General features: G+C 46.2%; 1 protein-coding gene across 1 annotated transcript in view; it reads right to left on the minus strand.

Moving 5' to 3' along the window:
• Nucleotides 1–15,589, minus strand: part of DYNC1H1 (dynein cytoplasmic 1 heavy chain 1) — a 90,400-nt gene that overhangs the window by 49,616 nt on the left and 25,195 nt on the right. The window contains exons 11-23 of the mRNA XM_021941577.2: nucleotides 11,476–11,622; nucleotides 8,517–8,657; nucleotides 7,977–8,153; nucleotides 7,732–7,842; nucleotides 7,528–7,647; nucleotides 5,557–5,796; nucleotides 2,935–3,090; nucleotides 2,680–2,793; nucleotides 2,033–2,143; nucleotides 1,744–1,953; nucleotides 1,416–1,562; nucleotides 402–568; nucleotides 140–313 (exon numbers count right to left, since the gene is read on the minus strand). Of these exons, the coding sequence (XP_021797269.1) occupies nucleotides 140–313; nucleotides 402–568; nucleotides 1,416–1,562; nucleotides 1,744–1,953; nucleotides 2,033–2,143; nucleotides 2,680–2,793; nucleotides 2,935–3,090; nucleotides 5,557–5,796; nucleotides 7,528–7,647; nucleotides 7,732–7,842; nucleotides 7,977–8,153; nucleotides 8,517–8,657; nucleotides 11,476–11,622 (2,015 nt within the window). The remainder of the gene's footprint in view (nucleotides 1–139; nucleotides 314–401; nucleotides 569–1,415; nucleotides 1,563–1,743; nucleotides 1,954–2,032; nucleotides 2,144–2,679; nucleotides 2,794–2,934; nucleotides 3,091–5,556; nucleotides 5,797–7,527; nucleotides 7,648–7,731; nucleotides 7,843–7,976; nucleotides 8,154–8,516; nucleotides 8,658–11,475; nucleotides 11,623–15,589) is intronic.

Below are 15,589 nucleotides of genomic sequence, written 5' to 3' on the forward strand. Positions count from 1 at the left end.
CATTATATGCATTATTGGCTAACAAAATCCTTGATGTCAAAACTAACAAACAGAGGCCCAGAAGGGAAAGGAGATAGCTGGAAAAATGCACAACTGAAATTCAGCTTGACTCCAGGCCAAGTCAAAGCAAGGATCTTACCTGGGGAAAGATGACCGCTCTCTTTCCAGATATTCTCCCAATGCTTTCTGGATCTTTCCTAGCAGGTCTGCCAATCTTTCCAGAGACCTCTGTACTCCCTGGATATTCAGAACATCCATAACAAGGGGAGACTTGGACACTTTTTTCATTAGAGCCAAAAACTCAGTGCTGATGCTACAAATGAAATTAAAACATGCATCAGCCTTTGCACAGAGTAGTTACCAGCTGCTGGCAAATCTGGCTCTCGGGCTGGAGGCCATACCTCTGAAACCGCTGGGTTTCCACTGGCAGCAGGTGCTTGATATCTGCACTGCCTGTGAAGATACCCTCCAGGTAGACCCACCGCCTCTGCACATCAATCCACACATCAAAGAGAGCCATGATCCTGTTCAGCTTATCTTCCCAGCTGAGTGCATCCTCTTCAAAAACCTGGTGGACAGACAAGAGGGCAGAGGTAAACTGCTAACCCTTTTACTCACAGACATGCCAAAACTCACTGAAAAATGCAGATCAGGATCTCATGAAGTAATCTCATTCACATTGTAAAAAACAAGTAGATGGGTGCAGGTGGCTCACACCTGTAATCCCAGCATTTTGGGAGGCCGAGGTGGGTGGATCACTTGAGGTCAGGAGTTTGAGACTAGCCTGGCCAACATGGTGAAACTCTGTCTCGACCTAAAATACAAAAATTAGCCAGGTATGGTGGCGCGTAGCTGTAATCCCAGCTACTTGGGAGGCTGAGGCAGGAGAATCACTTCAACCCAGGGGCGGAGGTTGCAGTGAGCCGAGATGGTGCCATTGCACTCCAGCCTGGGTGAGAGCGAGACTCCACCCCCCCCAAAAAAAAAAAAAAAAAGCAAGCAAACAAAAAAACAAGTATTGGCTGGCTGTGGTGACTCACGCCTGTAATCCTGGCACTTCAGGAGGCCGATGCAGGAGGACTGCTTAAGCCCATGAGTTCAATACCAGCCTGGGCAATATAGCGAGATGCTGTCTCTACAAAAAACAAAAAGTTAGCCCAGTATGGTGGCATGTGCCTGTGGTCCCAACTACCTAGAGGCTGAGGTGGGAGGATCACTTGAGCCCAGGAAGTCAAGGCTGCAGCAGTGAGCTGTGATCGTACCACTGCACTCCAGCGTGGAAGACAGAGTGAGACCCTGTCTCAAAAAATAAAATAAAAAACAGGTACCTAGTAACTGTCAGTGAAAAGGTATTACAGTGAAAGTGTGGGAGACCACTGGTGGGGAGGGCAAGCTTCCTTCCCCAGCGACAGCACCTTGTAATACGGAGAGAGCTTCATGGCTGAGACGCTGTTGATGTGCTCTTTGACCTTGTTGAAGAGGTCATCCCAGCCGCGGATCAAGCGGCACTTGTTCTGATAGTTAACCAAGTCTAGTTCATAAGTATTCCACACTTCTCGTATCTGAATTCAAACCAGAAAGACGCACATTATCAATATGTGGGCATCCACTAGTTGCACAAGGGATCAAGCACTATGAGAACCAAAAGGACCACAGATGACAAGGCTCCATTTTTACATAGCTCAGATCCATGTAACAGCCCGGAACACAACATAAAAGCAGCCGTTCAGTCTTATTACTTGCCTGCTTCAAAAATTCTTCCAAAGCCATCTCCCCTTGTGCCACAAGCAGTACATCCTTGACAATAGCTTCATTTTTCTGCAAGTCAACATCCCAGATTTGGCCAAGGGTTAGCTCAGAAACAACCCAATTAACATGAAGCCTTTTCATGAGCTGTTTCCAATGGCGGTCTTTAAGTGCTTCAGATTTCAGTTCAATCACCAGCATGTTTATCTGTGGAGAAAGTAAACGAAGTGTCTGTGCAGGTGCATTTCTGACGGACACTCATCACCGTGTGACACTGGTCACCCACCTTCATGTAACCTTTCAGAAGCCTCTGAACAAACTCATAGGATGCATACTGTCGCAATCGGGCAGGGAAGCTTTTCAGCTGGTTCAGGAGGGCATCCAAATTTTGTCGAAGCTGTCGAGAGAAACATAAGATGCTATTTAGCTTGCCGGCATTTCTTTAAATGGAAATATTTCTTTAAAAAATGGTTTCAGGCCGGGCGCGGTGGCTCACGCCTCTAATCCCAGCACTTTGGGAGGCCGAGGTGGGCAGATCACAAGGTCAGGAGATCGAGACCACAGTGAAACCCCATCTCTACTAAAAATACAAAAAATTAGCCGGGCGCGGTGGCGGGCGCCTGTAGTCCCAGCTACTCAGGAGGCTGAGGCAGGAGAATGGCATGAAACCAGGAGGCGGAGCTTGCAGTGAGCCGAGATCGCGCCACTGCACTCCAGCCTGGGGGACAGAGCAAGACTCCGTCTCAAAAAAAAAAAAGGTTTCAAAATAAGTTTTACAATATTCTGGACGAATAATGTAAATGACATGCAGGACATTAAGTGACATCTTATGAACTCACAATACAAATACACAAACTTGGCTTGTCACGTTCCTAAATAAGGTCTGTAACTGTTAAAACAGACATACACAAACACCGATTTCATGAGATATACCTTTCGAGGCTGTACTGAAACCCAGGGTTGCTCCTTCATCTGATCGATTTGCTCCCAAACCTTAGAAAGTTCTGACCAAACGCCTTTGAGGTCCTGTAATTCTTCTAAGGCCACCTGTGATTGAGAGGAGTAAAGCAGTTGACTTTGGAAACAGAAATGGCCCCAGAATCTGGCAGGGCCCCGGAGATGAACAAAGTCAATGGCAGAGTCCGGGTGGGGAGCGGGACTCTCCACCCCTCCCCCAGTGGTTCGTACCTGCACGCGCTCTTCACTGCCACTGAGAAGCCCAGTATCTGTCAATTCCAGCGCCTCCTTGGCCTTTGCACACTTCTCTCTGTCGTCCTTCAGCCTACCAAACTTCCCTTCATATATGGTGAGAGCCTGAAGTGCCTCTTCTGGGCGAAGGTTGCCCTGAAAGCAGAGCACAGAGAATTGGGGCACAGCGTCTCGGGAGGGGTGAGCACTGAGGCTTTAAGACGGCGCATGGAGCCCACAGGGCTTCTGGACATTTCGGATTCTTTGCACACATCTTCATAAGGAAACGTTCAACAAGATGTCCACTTTGGATGTGTGTACAGTAGTGAATTTAATTTTTACATCAATATTTTACATAAAATAGAATGGTGGAGCATCTCTTGATTTAGCCATTGTCTTACTCAGTACCCTGGAAGGTGGGAGAAGAGGCAGCACAGACTCGGTCTCAAGTGCACATCCCCAGTGATACAAGAGGACAAACCCCCGGGGCCTGCCAGCCATATCCTCCCCAGAGAACACAGCTGTCACATCAGTCACCTCGCTAAGAGAAGAATGAGAAATCACCAGAGACAGACTCTACTTCAGCATTAACACTACTATTGGCATACTTCCTTTTCATTTTGATAACTGTTGAGAGGTGTACAAAATATTGCTGTTTTCTACTAAGGCAAGATATCAAAAAACATTTTCCTTAGGCTGGACGCAGTGGCTCACGCCTGTAATCCTATCACTTTGGGAGGCGAAGGCAGGGAGACTGCTTGAGTTCAGGAGTTTCAGACCAGCCTGGGACTTCATCTCTACTAAAAATAAACAGTAAGCTGGGTATGGCGGGGCACGCCTGTAGTTCCAGCTACAATGCTTGATCCCAGGAAACAGAGGCTTCAATGAGCTATGACCACATCACTGCACTCCAGCCTGGGCGACATAGGGAGACGCTGCCTCAAAAAAAATTTTTGGCCGGGCGTGGTGGCTCACGCCTGTAATCCCAGCACTTTGGGAGGCCGAGGTGGGTGGATCATGAGGTCAGGAGATCGAGACCATCCTGGCTAACACAGTGAAACCCCATCTCTACTAAAAAATACAAAAAATTTGCCAGGGGTGGTGGCAGGCGCCTGTAGTCCCAGCTACTCGCGAGGCTGAGGCAGGAGAATGGTGTGAACCCAGGAGGTGGAGCCTGCAGTGAGCTGAGATTGCGCCACTGCACTCCAGCCTGGGCGACAGAGCAAGACTCCGTTTCAAAAAAAAAAAAAAAAATTTTAACTCTAACACATTACTGGCACCAAGGTGAGGTGATAAAAAATATTCAAATTTTGATGACCAGAATCTTGCTATTACTACTCAACTCCTCCACTGGAGCAAGCACTCATAACCTAGCAGCAATAGCAGCACTGGCAAAAGCAGAGACCATCAAATCAAAATTAAAAACCAAGGACACAGTAGAACCCGCAGGGAGGGGCCCAGCAGCACGGGAGCGGTTACCGGCAGGATGGGACATTCACCAGCAGATCTTTGTGGAAGGCTCAATCTGTCACTGGCCTACTGTAGGAAACTTACATCCCCAAATGAGAAAAAGATTAATATTCAAAATACGTTCACATCTTTTCCATTTGTCTTTTCTATGCTTATATTCCATAAATAAATAAAAATTTAAAAATTTGAAAATTAGAAAGAAAACAAACCACTCGCCTGGGACCCACGATAACCCAACGGGATCAGCATGTAGAGAAGAGAGGGCCCAGGCATTTGCATTTACACGCTCTCCAGATAATTTCATGCGCCCTTAGGAAACCACCAATACAAATAACAAGGGGAGCAGAACATAAAATACATACAATTTTGAATTCCACTCCCAGTAAACCAAACACACCATTATCTACTATCGCCTCCGCCATCAGCACGAGTTGCCAGCCCCCTTCCACACCACCCTCCCCGGCATGGCAGTAGCCACCAAGCCAGCGTCCTCTCATCTACTTCTGTCGCAGCAGCACTGCCACCTGCCTTGCCTGTCTCTTCTGGCTCATTTTTTCTCTCTCTCACTGAGTGTGACTCCATGAAGGTAGGAGGCTCTTGTCCTTTTCACTCACTGCTATATCTCCATGACCTAGAACAATGCCTGGAACACAGCTGGTGCTCAATAAATGCTTGAATGCAAGAAGAAGAGTGGATGTGGCAGTTTCTGAGTGGTGGCAGGTTTAATGGCTACGGTAACGATGGCAACAGAACCTGCCTCCCCACTACCCACCAGTAGCACTGGCAAAACCAGAGACCATCCAACCAAAATCAAATTAACTAGCAGCAGCAGTGGGAAGCTTGGCCTTTGTCTACAGGAAATTAAATTCTAATTTCTGTGCATATCTACGTAAGAGAATGAATGATCTAAGAACAGAAAAACTTTAATCCGTGAAACCAGCTCCTGAATGCCATTCTGGGTAAAAAGAGGTCTAAGCTGGGCTTCATATTTTCACATTTACTATCTCCATCTGCTTTTTTAACTACAAAAAGGAAAAGAGTCTTCAGTACTGGAAAGCTCAGTCACAGCAAGGACTTTTAGGCTTGAAAGAAAGTCACCAAATCACACTGCTGGGTGAGGAGTCTCCTGGGTCCCCAACAGGCGGGACTCACCGTGACAGGCTTGGTCTTCTCCCAGTCAGTCAGCAGGTCGGTGGTGCGGCTTTCCACGGCCCGATCCTCCTGGACAATCTTCATTTGCAGGTTTGCCACCTGCTGCTGAATGGCAGAGTCCTTTCGCCGCATGATGTCATTGAAGGCTCCCCACTCTCCCTCGATGTTGTCAATATAAAGCCAGGAAGGTGGGAACTGGAATCTTTGCTTTTCCAGTAAGCGCTGGCCATTGCGGTAGAGCTTTGAGAGTTAACAAATAAATCAAATTTTTTCTTCTATAACAATGATAGAAATTATTAATTAGAGCCCCATGAAAGAGAAGGCACTCGATAGCTATAAAACATGCAAGACTGGCCGGACACAGTGGTTCTCGCCTGTAATCCCAGCACTTTGGGAGGCTGAGGCGGGTGGATTGCTTGAGTCCAGGAGTTTAAGACCAGCCTGGGCAACATGGCAGGACTTCGTTTCTACTTAAAAATAAAAAAATCAGCCGGGCATGGTGGCATGTATCTGTAAGCCCAGCTACTCAAGAGGCTGAGGAGGAGATGTGAGGAGATTTGAGGAGGTTTGAGGAGATTGAGGCTGCAGTGAGCTAGGATCCTGCCACTGCACTCCAGCCTGGGTGACAGGTGACATGCTGCCTCAAACAAAACAAAACACACAAGATCAATACATGTGCTCTTCTCCTAAAACCATTCCTCCTAAGACATCATGGCCAGAGGGCGACTTCCTCTGAGAGCCCACTGCAGCTAGTCTGGGTGCTGCACTCCACTGCATCCAGATGGCCCCGGACAGGATACAAAGCAAGGTAGAGCTGGGCTTCACCCTTTATTCCAAGTTATTAAAAGGATACTTGGCCGGGCATGGTGGCTCACGCCTGTAATCCCAGCACTTTGGGAGGTCAAGGCGGGCAGATCACCTGAGGCCAGGAATTCGAGACCACCCTGGCCAACATGGAGAAACCCCGTCTCTACTAAAAATACAAAAACTAGTTGGGCATGGTGGTGGGCGCCTGTAATCCCAGCTACTTGGGAGGCTGAGGCAGGAGAATTGCTTGAACCTGGGAGGCAGAGGTTGCAGTAAGCCGAGATTGCACCACTGCGAGATTCCATCTCGGAAAACAACAACAACAAAAAACAGAAAAACCCAGATGCCAAGTATCTGCACTGAGTTTTTCATTATTTATTTAGCTTTTTGAGATGGAGTCTCGCTCTGTCACCCAGGCTGGAGTGCACTGGCACGATCTCAGCTCACTGCAACCTCCACCTCCCAGCTTCCAGCGATTCTCCTGCCTCAGCCTCCCGAGTAGCTGGGACTACAGGCGCGTGCCACCACACTCAGGTAATTTTTGGTATATCTTTAGTAGAGATGGGGTTTTACCATATTGACCAGGCTGGTCTCAAACTCCTGACTTCAGGTGATCTGCCCACCTCAGACTCCCAAAGTGCTGGGATCACAGGCGTGAGCCACCACGCCTGGCCTGCACTGAGTTTTAACAAGCACATCAGGCTGTTGTAATAGAGATGATCTGTGGGCCATACTAAGAAAAGAGTGCCTTAAGGGTTGAGTCAGGTCATTCTCTCAGAATGCAAAATACTATAGAAGCCAAATTAAACTAGAGATCTAGTGTGATTTTTAAATTTTTATTTATTTATTTTTTTGAGACAGTCTTGCTCTCTGTTGCCCAGGCTGGAGTGCAGTGGCGCCATCTCGGCTCACTGCAAGCTCCGCCTCTCAGGTTCATGCCATTCTCCTGCCTCAGCCTCCCGAGTAGCTGGGACTACAGGCACCCGCTACCACACCCGGCTAATTTTTTGTATTTTTAGTAGAGATGGGGTTTTACCGCATTAACCAGGATGGTCTTGATCTCCTGACCTTGTGATTCGCCCACCTCGGCCTCCCAAACTGCTGGGATTACAGGCGTGAGTCATGGCGCCCAGCTGAAAATTTTTAAATATTCATAGAGCTCACCTCAACTTGCTTCTCAAACTGCTTGATCTTCCGTTTCAAAGACTGCACATAGGTGATGAAGGTCACTGCATCGGAGGTGCTGGCTGTGTCTACTGAGTGCTGCTCCAACTCTTGGCGGGACTGTTCAGAGAGAGGGGAGCATTTCATCAGAGAGCCGGGGTTTACCAGTAGACTGGTTACAGAGACAGAATCTTATGTCCTCACCTTTGAGATCTGGGAATGGAATTCCGTCATGTTTGATCCTAGCATCTGCCCAAATTTGCTAAGAACCTCCTTATGCCAAGAGTCATATTTCAAGTTCACCTTAGATTGTACCTGAGGGTGAAACAGCACACAACACATCATCAGCTCTTTTCTGCTGGCATTTATCCTTCCAATGAGTATCAGTCTAACAGAAATATTGCTTTTACACTTCCCTTGATACCTTTCAACTAGACAGCAGTGCTCACCTTGCCATAATCTATAACTACTGGTCCAAACTCTTTCTTGGTTTCCGCATTGTCAAAGGTTCCTCTGGCCTTCCTTATTTGGACCAGGAGAGCCTGCCATTTGTTGAGATCTTCTCCAAGTCTGTTATAGATGTTTTCAGCTTGCATATCCCATAAACACTGATACTGAAGCCAAACCTGCAAATGAAGAACACAGTTAAATAATAGTTTGAGTTTTCATTTTGTAGAATACTAGCACCTCTGACGTTCACATTTTCCATTAAGAAGGTTCATGTCTTTCACCACTGTTAGAGAAATTCTCATTTGAGATTCTCAGAATTTTCATATCAAAAAAGAATAAAACTTACTATTCTCGAATGTCATGGTTAAAACTCCAAAAGATGTATCCTAGCATTTACTCTCTGCTTTGAAAGAGCAAATATAATCCAGCGAACCACACATACAGTCAAGACCTTTTAGCTCCATGTTCTTTATATCTTGTACTCTTAAGTGTCTAGAATAGATCATATGCATATTTAAATGAAATTAGGAGTTTCTTACCTTGACATATTGCTCAACTTCAGTTACAATGCCCATGACAGCAGAATACGACTCTTCCAGGGCAACAGGGCCATCAGGCATCCGTGTTAAAGCATTCCGATAGAATTTCTCTTCCTCAGTCAATTCGTAATGTACACCCACCTGGCCAACCAAAGCCGAAATGAATGCAAGTAGTGTATATGAAAGCGGTAATCTAAGTGTCACCTTTTACTTAAATAAAATGAACTGAAAAAAAGCTCATGGCCAAAATGGCATTTAAGGGGTAACATCCACTTACCCTGGCCACAAGTAACCAGAAAGCCTACTTATATTTAATTCATCAAACCAATACAAGACACATTAATGACAACAGAGAAATGTGGCAATGCAAAAACAGCTGAAGAGTGCATGAAGCCATTTGCTCATTTTAACTGAGTGCCTGTTATGTGCCAGACACTATTCTAGGTACAAAAAGCAGATAAAAAAACCCCTGCTTGCTTACACTCTACGGGAGGAGAGATGTGATTAGGGAATAAGCAAAACAGCCAGAATGTCAGGTGGTGAGAGGGAACTATGGAGCAGAGTGAGGAGGAGAGGGAGTGTGGGCGCAGCACGGGGAAGGCTGCATTTTCCTTTTTTTTTTTTTTTTTTTTTTTTGAGACGGCGTCTCGCTCTGCCGCCCAGGCTGGGGTGCAGTGGCCGGATCTCCGCCTCCCGGGTTCACACCATTCTCCTGCCTCAGCCTCCCGAGCAGCTGGGACTACAGGCACCCGCCATCTTGCCTGGCTAGTTTTTCGTATTTTTTAGTAGAGACGGGGTTTCACCGTGTTGGCCAGGATGGTCTCGATCTCCTGACCTCGTGATCCACCCGTCTCGGCCTCCCAAAGTGCTGGGATTACAGGCTTGAGCCACCGCGCCCGGCCTGAAGGCTGCATTTTCAATAGTGAGGTCAGGAAAGGCCTCGCTGAGAAGGGGAAAGTTGCGAGAAACCAGGAAGAGGGGAGGGGTAAGTTGTGAATATTTGCCGCCAAGGATTCTGAGTTGAGATCAACAAATGTGAAGGCGTAGGGGCAAGAGTCTACCAGCATGTTTGAGGACCAGCAAGACTGCAGTGTGACGGGGCAGAGCCAGTGAAGGAAGCAGCAGCAGCAGCTGAAGTCAGAGAAACAATAAGCAGCACATTACACGGGGCCCAGCAAGCCACTGGGGCTTTGGTTTTCATGCGTGAGATAGGAAGTCATTCAAGGGCTCTGAAAAGAGTGTCAGGATTGACTCAGAATCTAAGACTTGCTTTGGCTGCTGTGTTGAAAACAGATTTTAGGGAGGCAAAGGCAGAGAGAACAGATAGGAGGGAACATTAATAATTCAAGTGAGAGGTGATGGTATCTTGTACGGAGTGGGTCCAGTGAACAGCTCAGCATTCATTTTCAAGAGACACACAATAGGAGTCAAGGACAACACCACGATTTTTGGCCTGAATGAGCTGAAGGATGGGAAGTGAAAGACTGAGGGAAGATCAAACTCGGGGAGGCAAGGCTCAAGAGGTGCTCAGTGTGACGCCACTCCCAGACAGCCAAGTGGAGATGCCATGCTGGCAGCTGGCCAGACAAGCCTGGATCGGGAGAAAAGGTCAGCTGGAGATATGAACACAGAGCTGTCAGCTTGCAGGTGGCATTTAAAGTCAATAAGACTAGATGAGACCATAAAGACGGTGCACAGGAGTGGAGAGGGAATGGAACATTTAGAGGGAGTTTAAGGGGAAGGCAAAAGAGGAACCAATAAAGGAGACTAGCCACTGAAGTGGGAGGAGAACCAGGAGGCACGGTGTTCTGAAGAGTCCAGTGCATCACGCAGGAGGCAGCTTCCATCAAATCCTGCAGTTAAGAGGTGAGGCAAGGACAGAGAAGCCCACTAGTCAGCAGGGTGGGACCACGGGCGATCACACAGAGCAGTGCTGGAGGAGGCTGGATGAGTGCCCGAGAAGGGAGCTTCCTTATGAAGATTGCAGGGGACGTGGGGTCCCGTTTAGGTACTGAAAGAAGACCCAGAAGAGAGGGAAGAACAGCTGAACAAGAGTGAGGGGATGGGCTCTAGGGAACAAGGAGACTGCTGGCTTTAGTTTGTTAAATTTGGAGATAAGCAAGAGAATGATGCAAACAGAAATGAGGCTGGTTAAAAACAGAAGCATGATGAGAAAGATGCTAAGGATTGTATGTGGACTCCTTGAAGGGCAGAAGCCAATATCCAGAGCTTGGCTCTGATTAGCTGGACAGTGCCCAGCATTAGGTGATTAGGTGAAACACTACCATGATTTTAGCCATAGGCAATTAACTACCTCAAAAAAAATCCTAAAAGATCTGAGTTTATGTTCAAAGTTAAGAAAAGGGATAATGTCTTAACAAGATCACTAAATTCTGGAAGAGTCTGCAATAGCAGAAGTTGTGCCATCTTTTTATTGAAAGCCACTGGTTCTGTTTAGAAGTGACACTGGGGACTAAATGGTCTTTTGAGCTTTCCTTTTGCTCTAAAAATTTACCACGAGTATATTATATCTGAGATTTGCTTTAAGATAATCTGGTGGGGGTGGAGAGGTAGGGAAGAAAATATAAATAACATTGGCCACATATTGATAAAGCTGTGTGGTGGGGGGCTCTTGATTCCCTCAACTTTTGTGTACGTTTTAAAATTCCCCTAATAAAAAGTGGGAGGTGGGGAGGAGAGAGAGAAGCAGGAATTGAGATTCCCAAAGAAGCTCATGGACAGAAGTTCAAAGAGACTACTGAGACCAAGCTACAAATGCCAAGTAACTAGCTGGAAAAAAAGGTCAGGGCACAAAAAGCCTCCCTAACTTTCCCCTGGGATGTCTGGAGTTTGTAAACAACATCAAGAGCTTATGTAAAGAAGCCCCATGAAGAAGTGGTATCACGAGCCCATGAGAAGCCTGGTCAGAGGCGTGTGCTTCAAGTCGCCAAAGGCTTACCTGGTACCTCTGACTCTGGATCCTGGGGAGAGACAGGACAACCATCTTCCAGGCAAACATTTCCTGATACAGCTTGTATCTGCACTCTTCAATTGGCGGATTCAAGTAGATTACCTGATTGGTTATTCTTAGCTCATGAACAACATTCTGTGAAAGAAAGGTTTCATTTTTTACTCAGCAATCTATTGCAATACAATTTTTTTTGTTTTAAGACAGAAATTGCCCAGGCTGCAGTGCAATGGTGCAACCTTGGCTCACTGCAACCTCTGTCTCCGGGGTTCAAGTGATTCTCCTAAGCCTCCCAAGTAGCTGGGATTATGGGCATGTGCCACCACACCCAGCTAATTATACATTTTTAGTACAGATGGGTTTCAGCATGTTGGTCAGGCTGGTCTAAAACTCCTGATCTCAGGTGATCCACCTGCCTTAGCCTCCCAAAGTGTTGGGATTACAGGCGTGAGCCACCATGCCAAGTCCTTTGGTTTTTGTTTTCTTGAGATAGGGTCTCACTCTCTCACCCAGGCTGGAGTGTTGTGGCGACATGGCTCACTTGACATTCTGGGCTCAAGCAATCCTCCTGCCTCGGCCCCCCAAGTAGCTGGGACCACAGGCATGCACCATCACGCCCAGCTAATTTTTGTTTTGGTTTTATTTTTGTTTTATTTGAGACGGAGTCTCACTCTGTTGCCAGGCTGGAGTGCAGTGGCACCATCTCGGCTCACTGCAAGCTCCGCCTCCGGGTTCAAGCCATTCTCCTGCCTCAGCCTCCCAAGAAGCTGGGACTACAGGCACGTACCACCATGCCCAGCTAATTTGTGTGTGTGTGGGTTTTTTTTTTCACTCTTGAAATACAGAATTTTACTTAGAAACTGTTTAAAATAGAAAAAAACCCTGTCAAGAAAGACCAGGTGGAAAAATGGGTTCTCAATAAAACGGAATTTTAGGGCAACAGAAGTCTAAGAGGCCACACAAGAGGAACAGCACTACTGCCGTCTGAACCATGGCTGGCCACTCGCATTTTCTGGCACCGTTAATCACTGAGTCTGGTTTCCTCCGAACTCCACACAGCACGCACTACACAACAATTTTATTATACAACACTTGCTTTCTACACACATTTCAGGACAAGCTACCACCAGAAACAAATCAATACAAATACATCAGAGGCTGAACAATCTCAGTAGCGGGTGAGACACATTTTGCAGAATCCTGCCAAAAAAGGAACTGAATAGGCTGTGGGCAAAGCAAATGAGGGAGTTAAGGAATGAAATATTTTAAATATTAATAATTAATTAAGACACGGTACTGTATTTTCTGCAAAAGAAAATTAACATTTAGTAACACACTAATGAATTTTATCTCCAAAGAGATTAGTGCACGGCAAAGTATTCGGATTACAGTGGAGAGCTGTGGACAGCAGACACTGAAAACACCCCAGTCTGGCAGATCCCAAGGTAACGATGGCCTTCACTGACCACTCCCTTTGCCAGAGGTCCAGAAAGAGCTTGCAGCATGATCACCTGCCTGCTGGACTTCCAACTCTAAGCATCAAACTTCAAGGAGCCAAAGAGGAGTCCCCAGTGGGCAAGGGGAACAGAGAAGAGAAACATGGTAAATGTAAATCTAAAAGACAGTAAAATGGGATACAATCCCCATTCAAATTCCAGAGATGTGGGCAAGTCCCCAAAACTAGTTGTTAGATTAAAAAACTGAGCACACCTCACTTCCCCAAAAACATAATACATAGAAATTTCGGGAATAACTGGAAAAATAGAGAAATGCTCAGGGAAAACTGAGCTCTTCAACTCGAACATCTCAGGGCTGAAACACATCCTCTATTATCCAGGCAACGATGCCACTTGCTTTTTAGCAGGAATGCAATTGGTCAATGACACCAAATAACTTTACAGGGCAACTTTTTAAATGTTCCTTTTAGACCAAAGCCTAGGCCTAGCCTTGCAAGACCTGTGACAGCAGCTTCCAAAGGTTCCAAGGTCTGGCCCTTCCTTCCCAGACCCAATGTCAAACGCAAAATCTCCTGTCATGTTACATTTTATATTTTGAAATATGGAAGCATATTTTGAATACTCTTTTTTTTTTTTTTTTTGAGACGGAGTCTCGCTCTGTCGCCCAGGCTGGAGTGCAGTGGCCGGATCTCAGCTCACTGCAAGCTCCGCCTCCCGGGTTCCCGCCATTCTCCTGCCTCAGCCTCCCGAGTAGCTGGGACCACAGGCGCCCGCCACCACGCCCGGCTACTTTTTTTTTGTATTTCTTAATAGAGACGGGGTTTCACCGTGTTAGCCAGGATGGTCTCGATCTCCTGACCTCGTGATCCACCCGTCTTGGCCTCCCAAAGTGCTGGGATTACAGGCTTGAGCCACCGCCATATTTTGAATACTCTTAAGGCATTTATTTATTACAGGATTCTCTGATTTCACATTAGCTTAAAATTGAGTCTTTCCATTTCTCCACTGAGGTGGCCGCCTCAGCACATTACACAACACCTTCTCCCATACTCAGTGTGACCTGCATCCACACGGTCAGCCCCACGGCCAGCCTCTTTGTCTCCCAGGTGAACCAACTACATGTTAATACTGCTCTGCTACAAGGTAAAAGCTCCTACCTCAAACTTACTGGAAAAGGAGTGAAACGTCTGCAAAGTGCTCTTTAAGAAGAGGGACTTTTTCCTTATGAAAAGAAACCAGTGAGTCCTCTAAGGATAACGAAAGTGCTCTAAGGATAACAGGTACTCAACGAACCTTCATCTGATGGGACATAAGTATATGACGGTCTCAATATAATGACCTTGAGGCCTGAGAAACTAGCACCACTGAAGCAGTGATACAAGTCAGGTTATCAGTTGTCGGGCAATGACTTAGGTTGACCAAGGTCAGGTAAGTCTGTGCCACCTGCCAGTGCTTTAAGCTAAACAAGAATTCCAACTTAGTCTCCACTAGACAGTCATGTGTTGCTGAACAACAGGGACACATTCTGAGAATCACGGTTAGGCGATTCTGTCACTGTGCAAACTCTACAGCATGTACCTACACAAGTCGAGTTGACAGAGCTGACTGCCCACCTAGGCTACGTGGCATGGCCGATTGCTCCTGGGCTGCAAATCTGCACAGCATGGTACTGTACTGAATACTGCAGGCAACTGGAACACAATGGTAAGTATCTGTGTATCTAAACATATTTCAACATAGAAAACGGACAGTAACGGGAGGCTGAGACAGGAGAATGGTGTAAACCCGGGAGGCGGAGCTTGCAGTGAGCTGAGATCCGGCCACTGCACTCCAGCCTGGGCAACAGAGCGAGACTCCGTCTCAAAAAAAAAAAAAAAAAAAAAGAAAAAGAAAAGGGACAGTAAAAATATGGTATTGTAATCTTCAGGACCACCATTGTATATGTGGTCTGTCGTTGACTGAAATGTCATTATGCAGTGCATGACTGTAATTGTATCAATTCAGAAACACTCATTTGCTTCTCTGGGACTTGGTATTCTAAAAAGTATGCTCTGGGGATGAATATCCAATAATAGTAATAGCCAAAGGTAAAAATAGAAATATTCAAAAATGAAAACATTTTTCAAGTGTAAGGGAAAAAAATAAAAAGGTAAAGTGTAGGTAGGGAAACAAGGCCAACTGTTTCTCCCAGATCAAAGATTTTACTGTTTTGTGAGGCCTTTTTATTGGTGAATATAACACAAATACTACAAACACTTACTGTAAGGTGGATTCCTGCGTAACCACCACCAACAGCAGCAGATAGGGCCTGCTTACACAGTGCTAGTTGACAGAAGCATTCAGTTGTGTAGAAAGCTTGCTAAGCTCCACACCAATGGGGAAGAGATGGCTCGGGAGGCACAGACTACTACTCTGTGCGGTGGCCACCGTGTGCCACCTTCTTCCCAGGGATGTGGACTGAGACCTTTGTTAAAACAGTAGAGTACGTTTCAACGTCATGGTCTGAACACTTTCTTCTGGTGGATTACCTGCAGTTCTTGAAATAATTTACTGCATGAATGTTGGGTAAGACATTTTTTTCCACAGTGTAGTTTTCTTTTCTAAAATTTAATTTTTCATTTTTTAGGACTTAAAATAATTATTTTAGA

Source organism: Papio anubis, chromosome 7, assembly GCF_008728515.1.
Source record: "Papio anubis isolate 15944 chromosome 7, Panubis1.0, whole genome shotgun sequence".
NCBI lineage: Eukaryota > Metazoa > Chordata > Mammalia > Primates > Cercopithecidae > Papio > Papio anubis.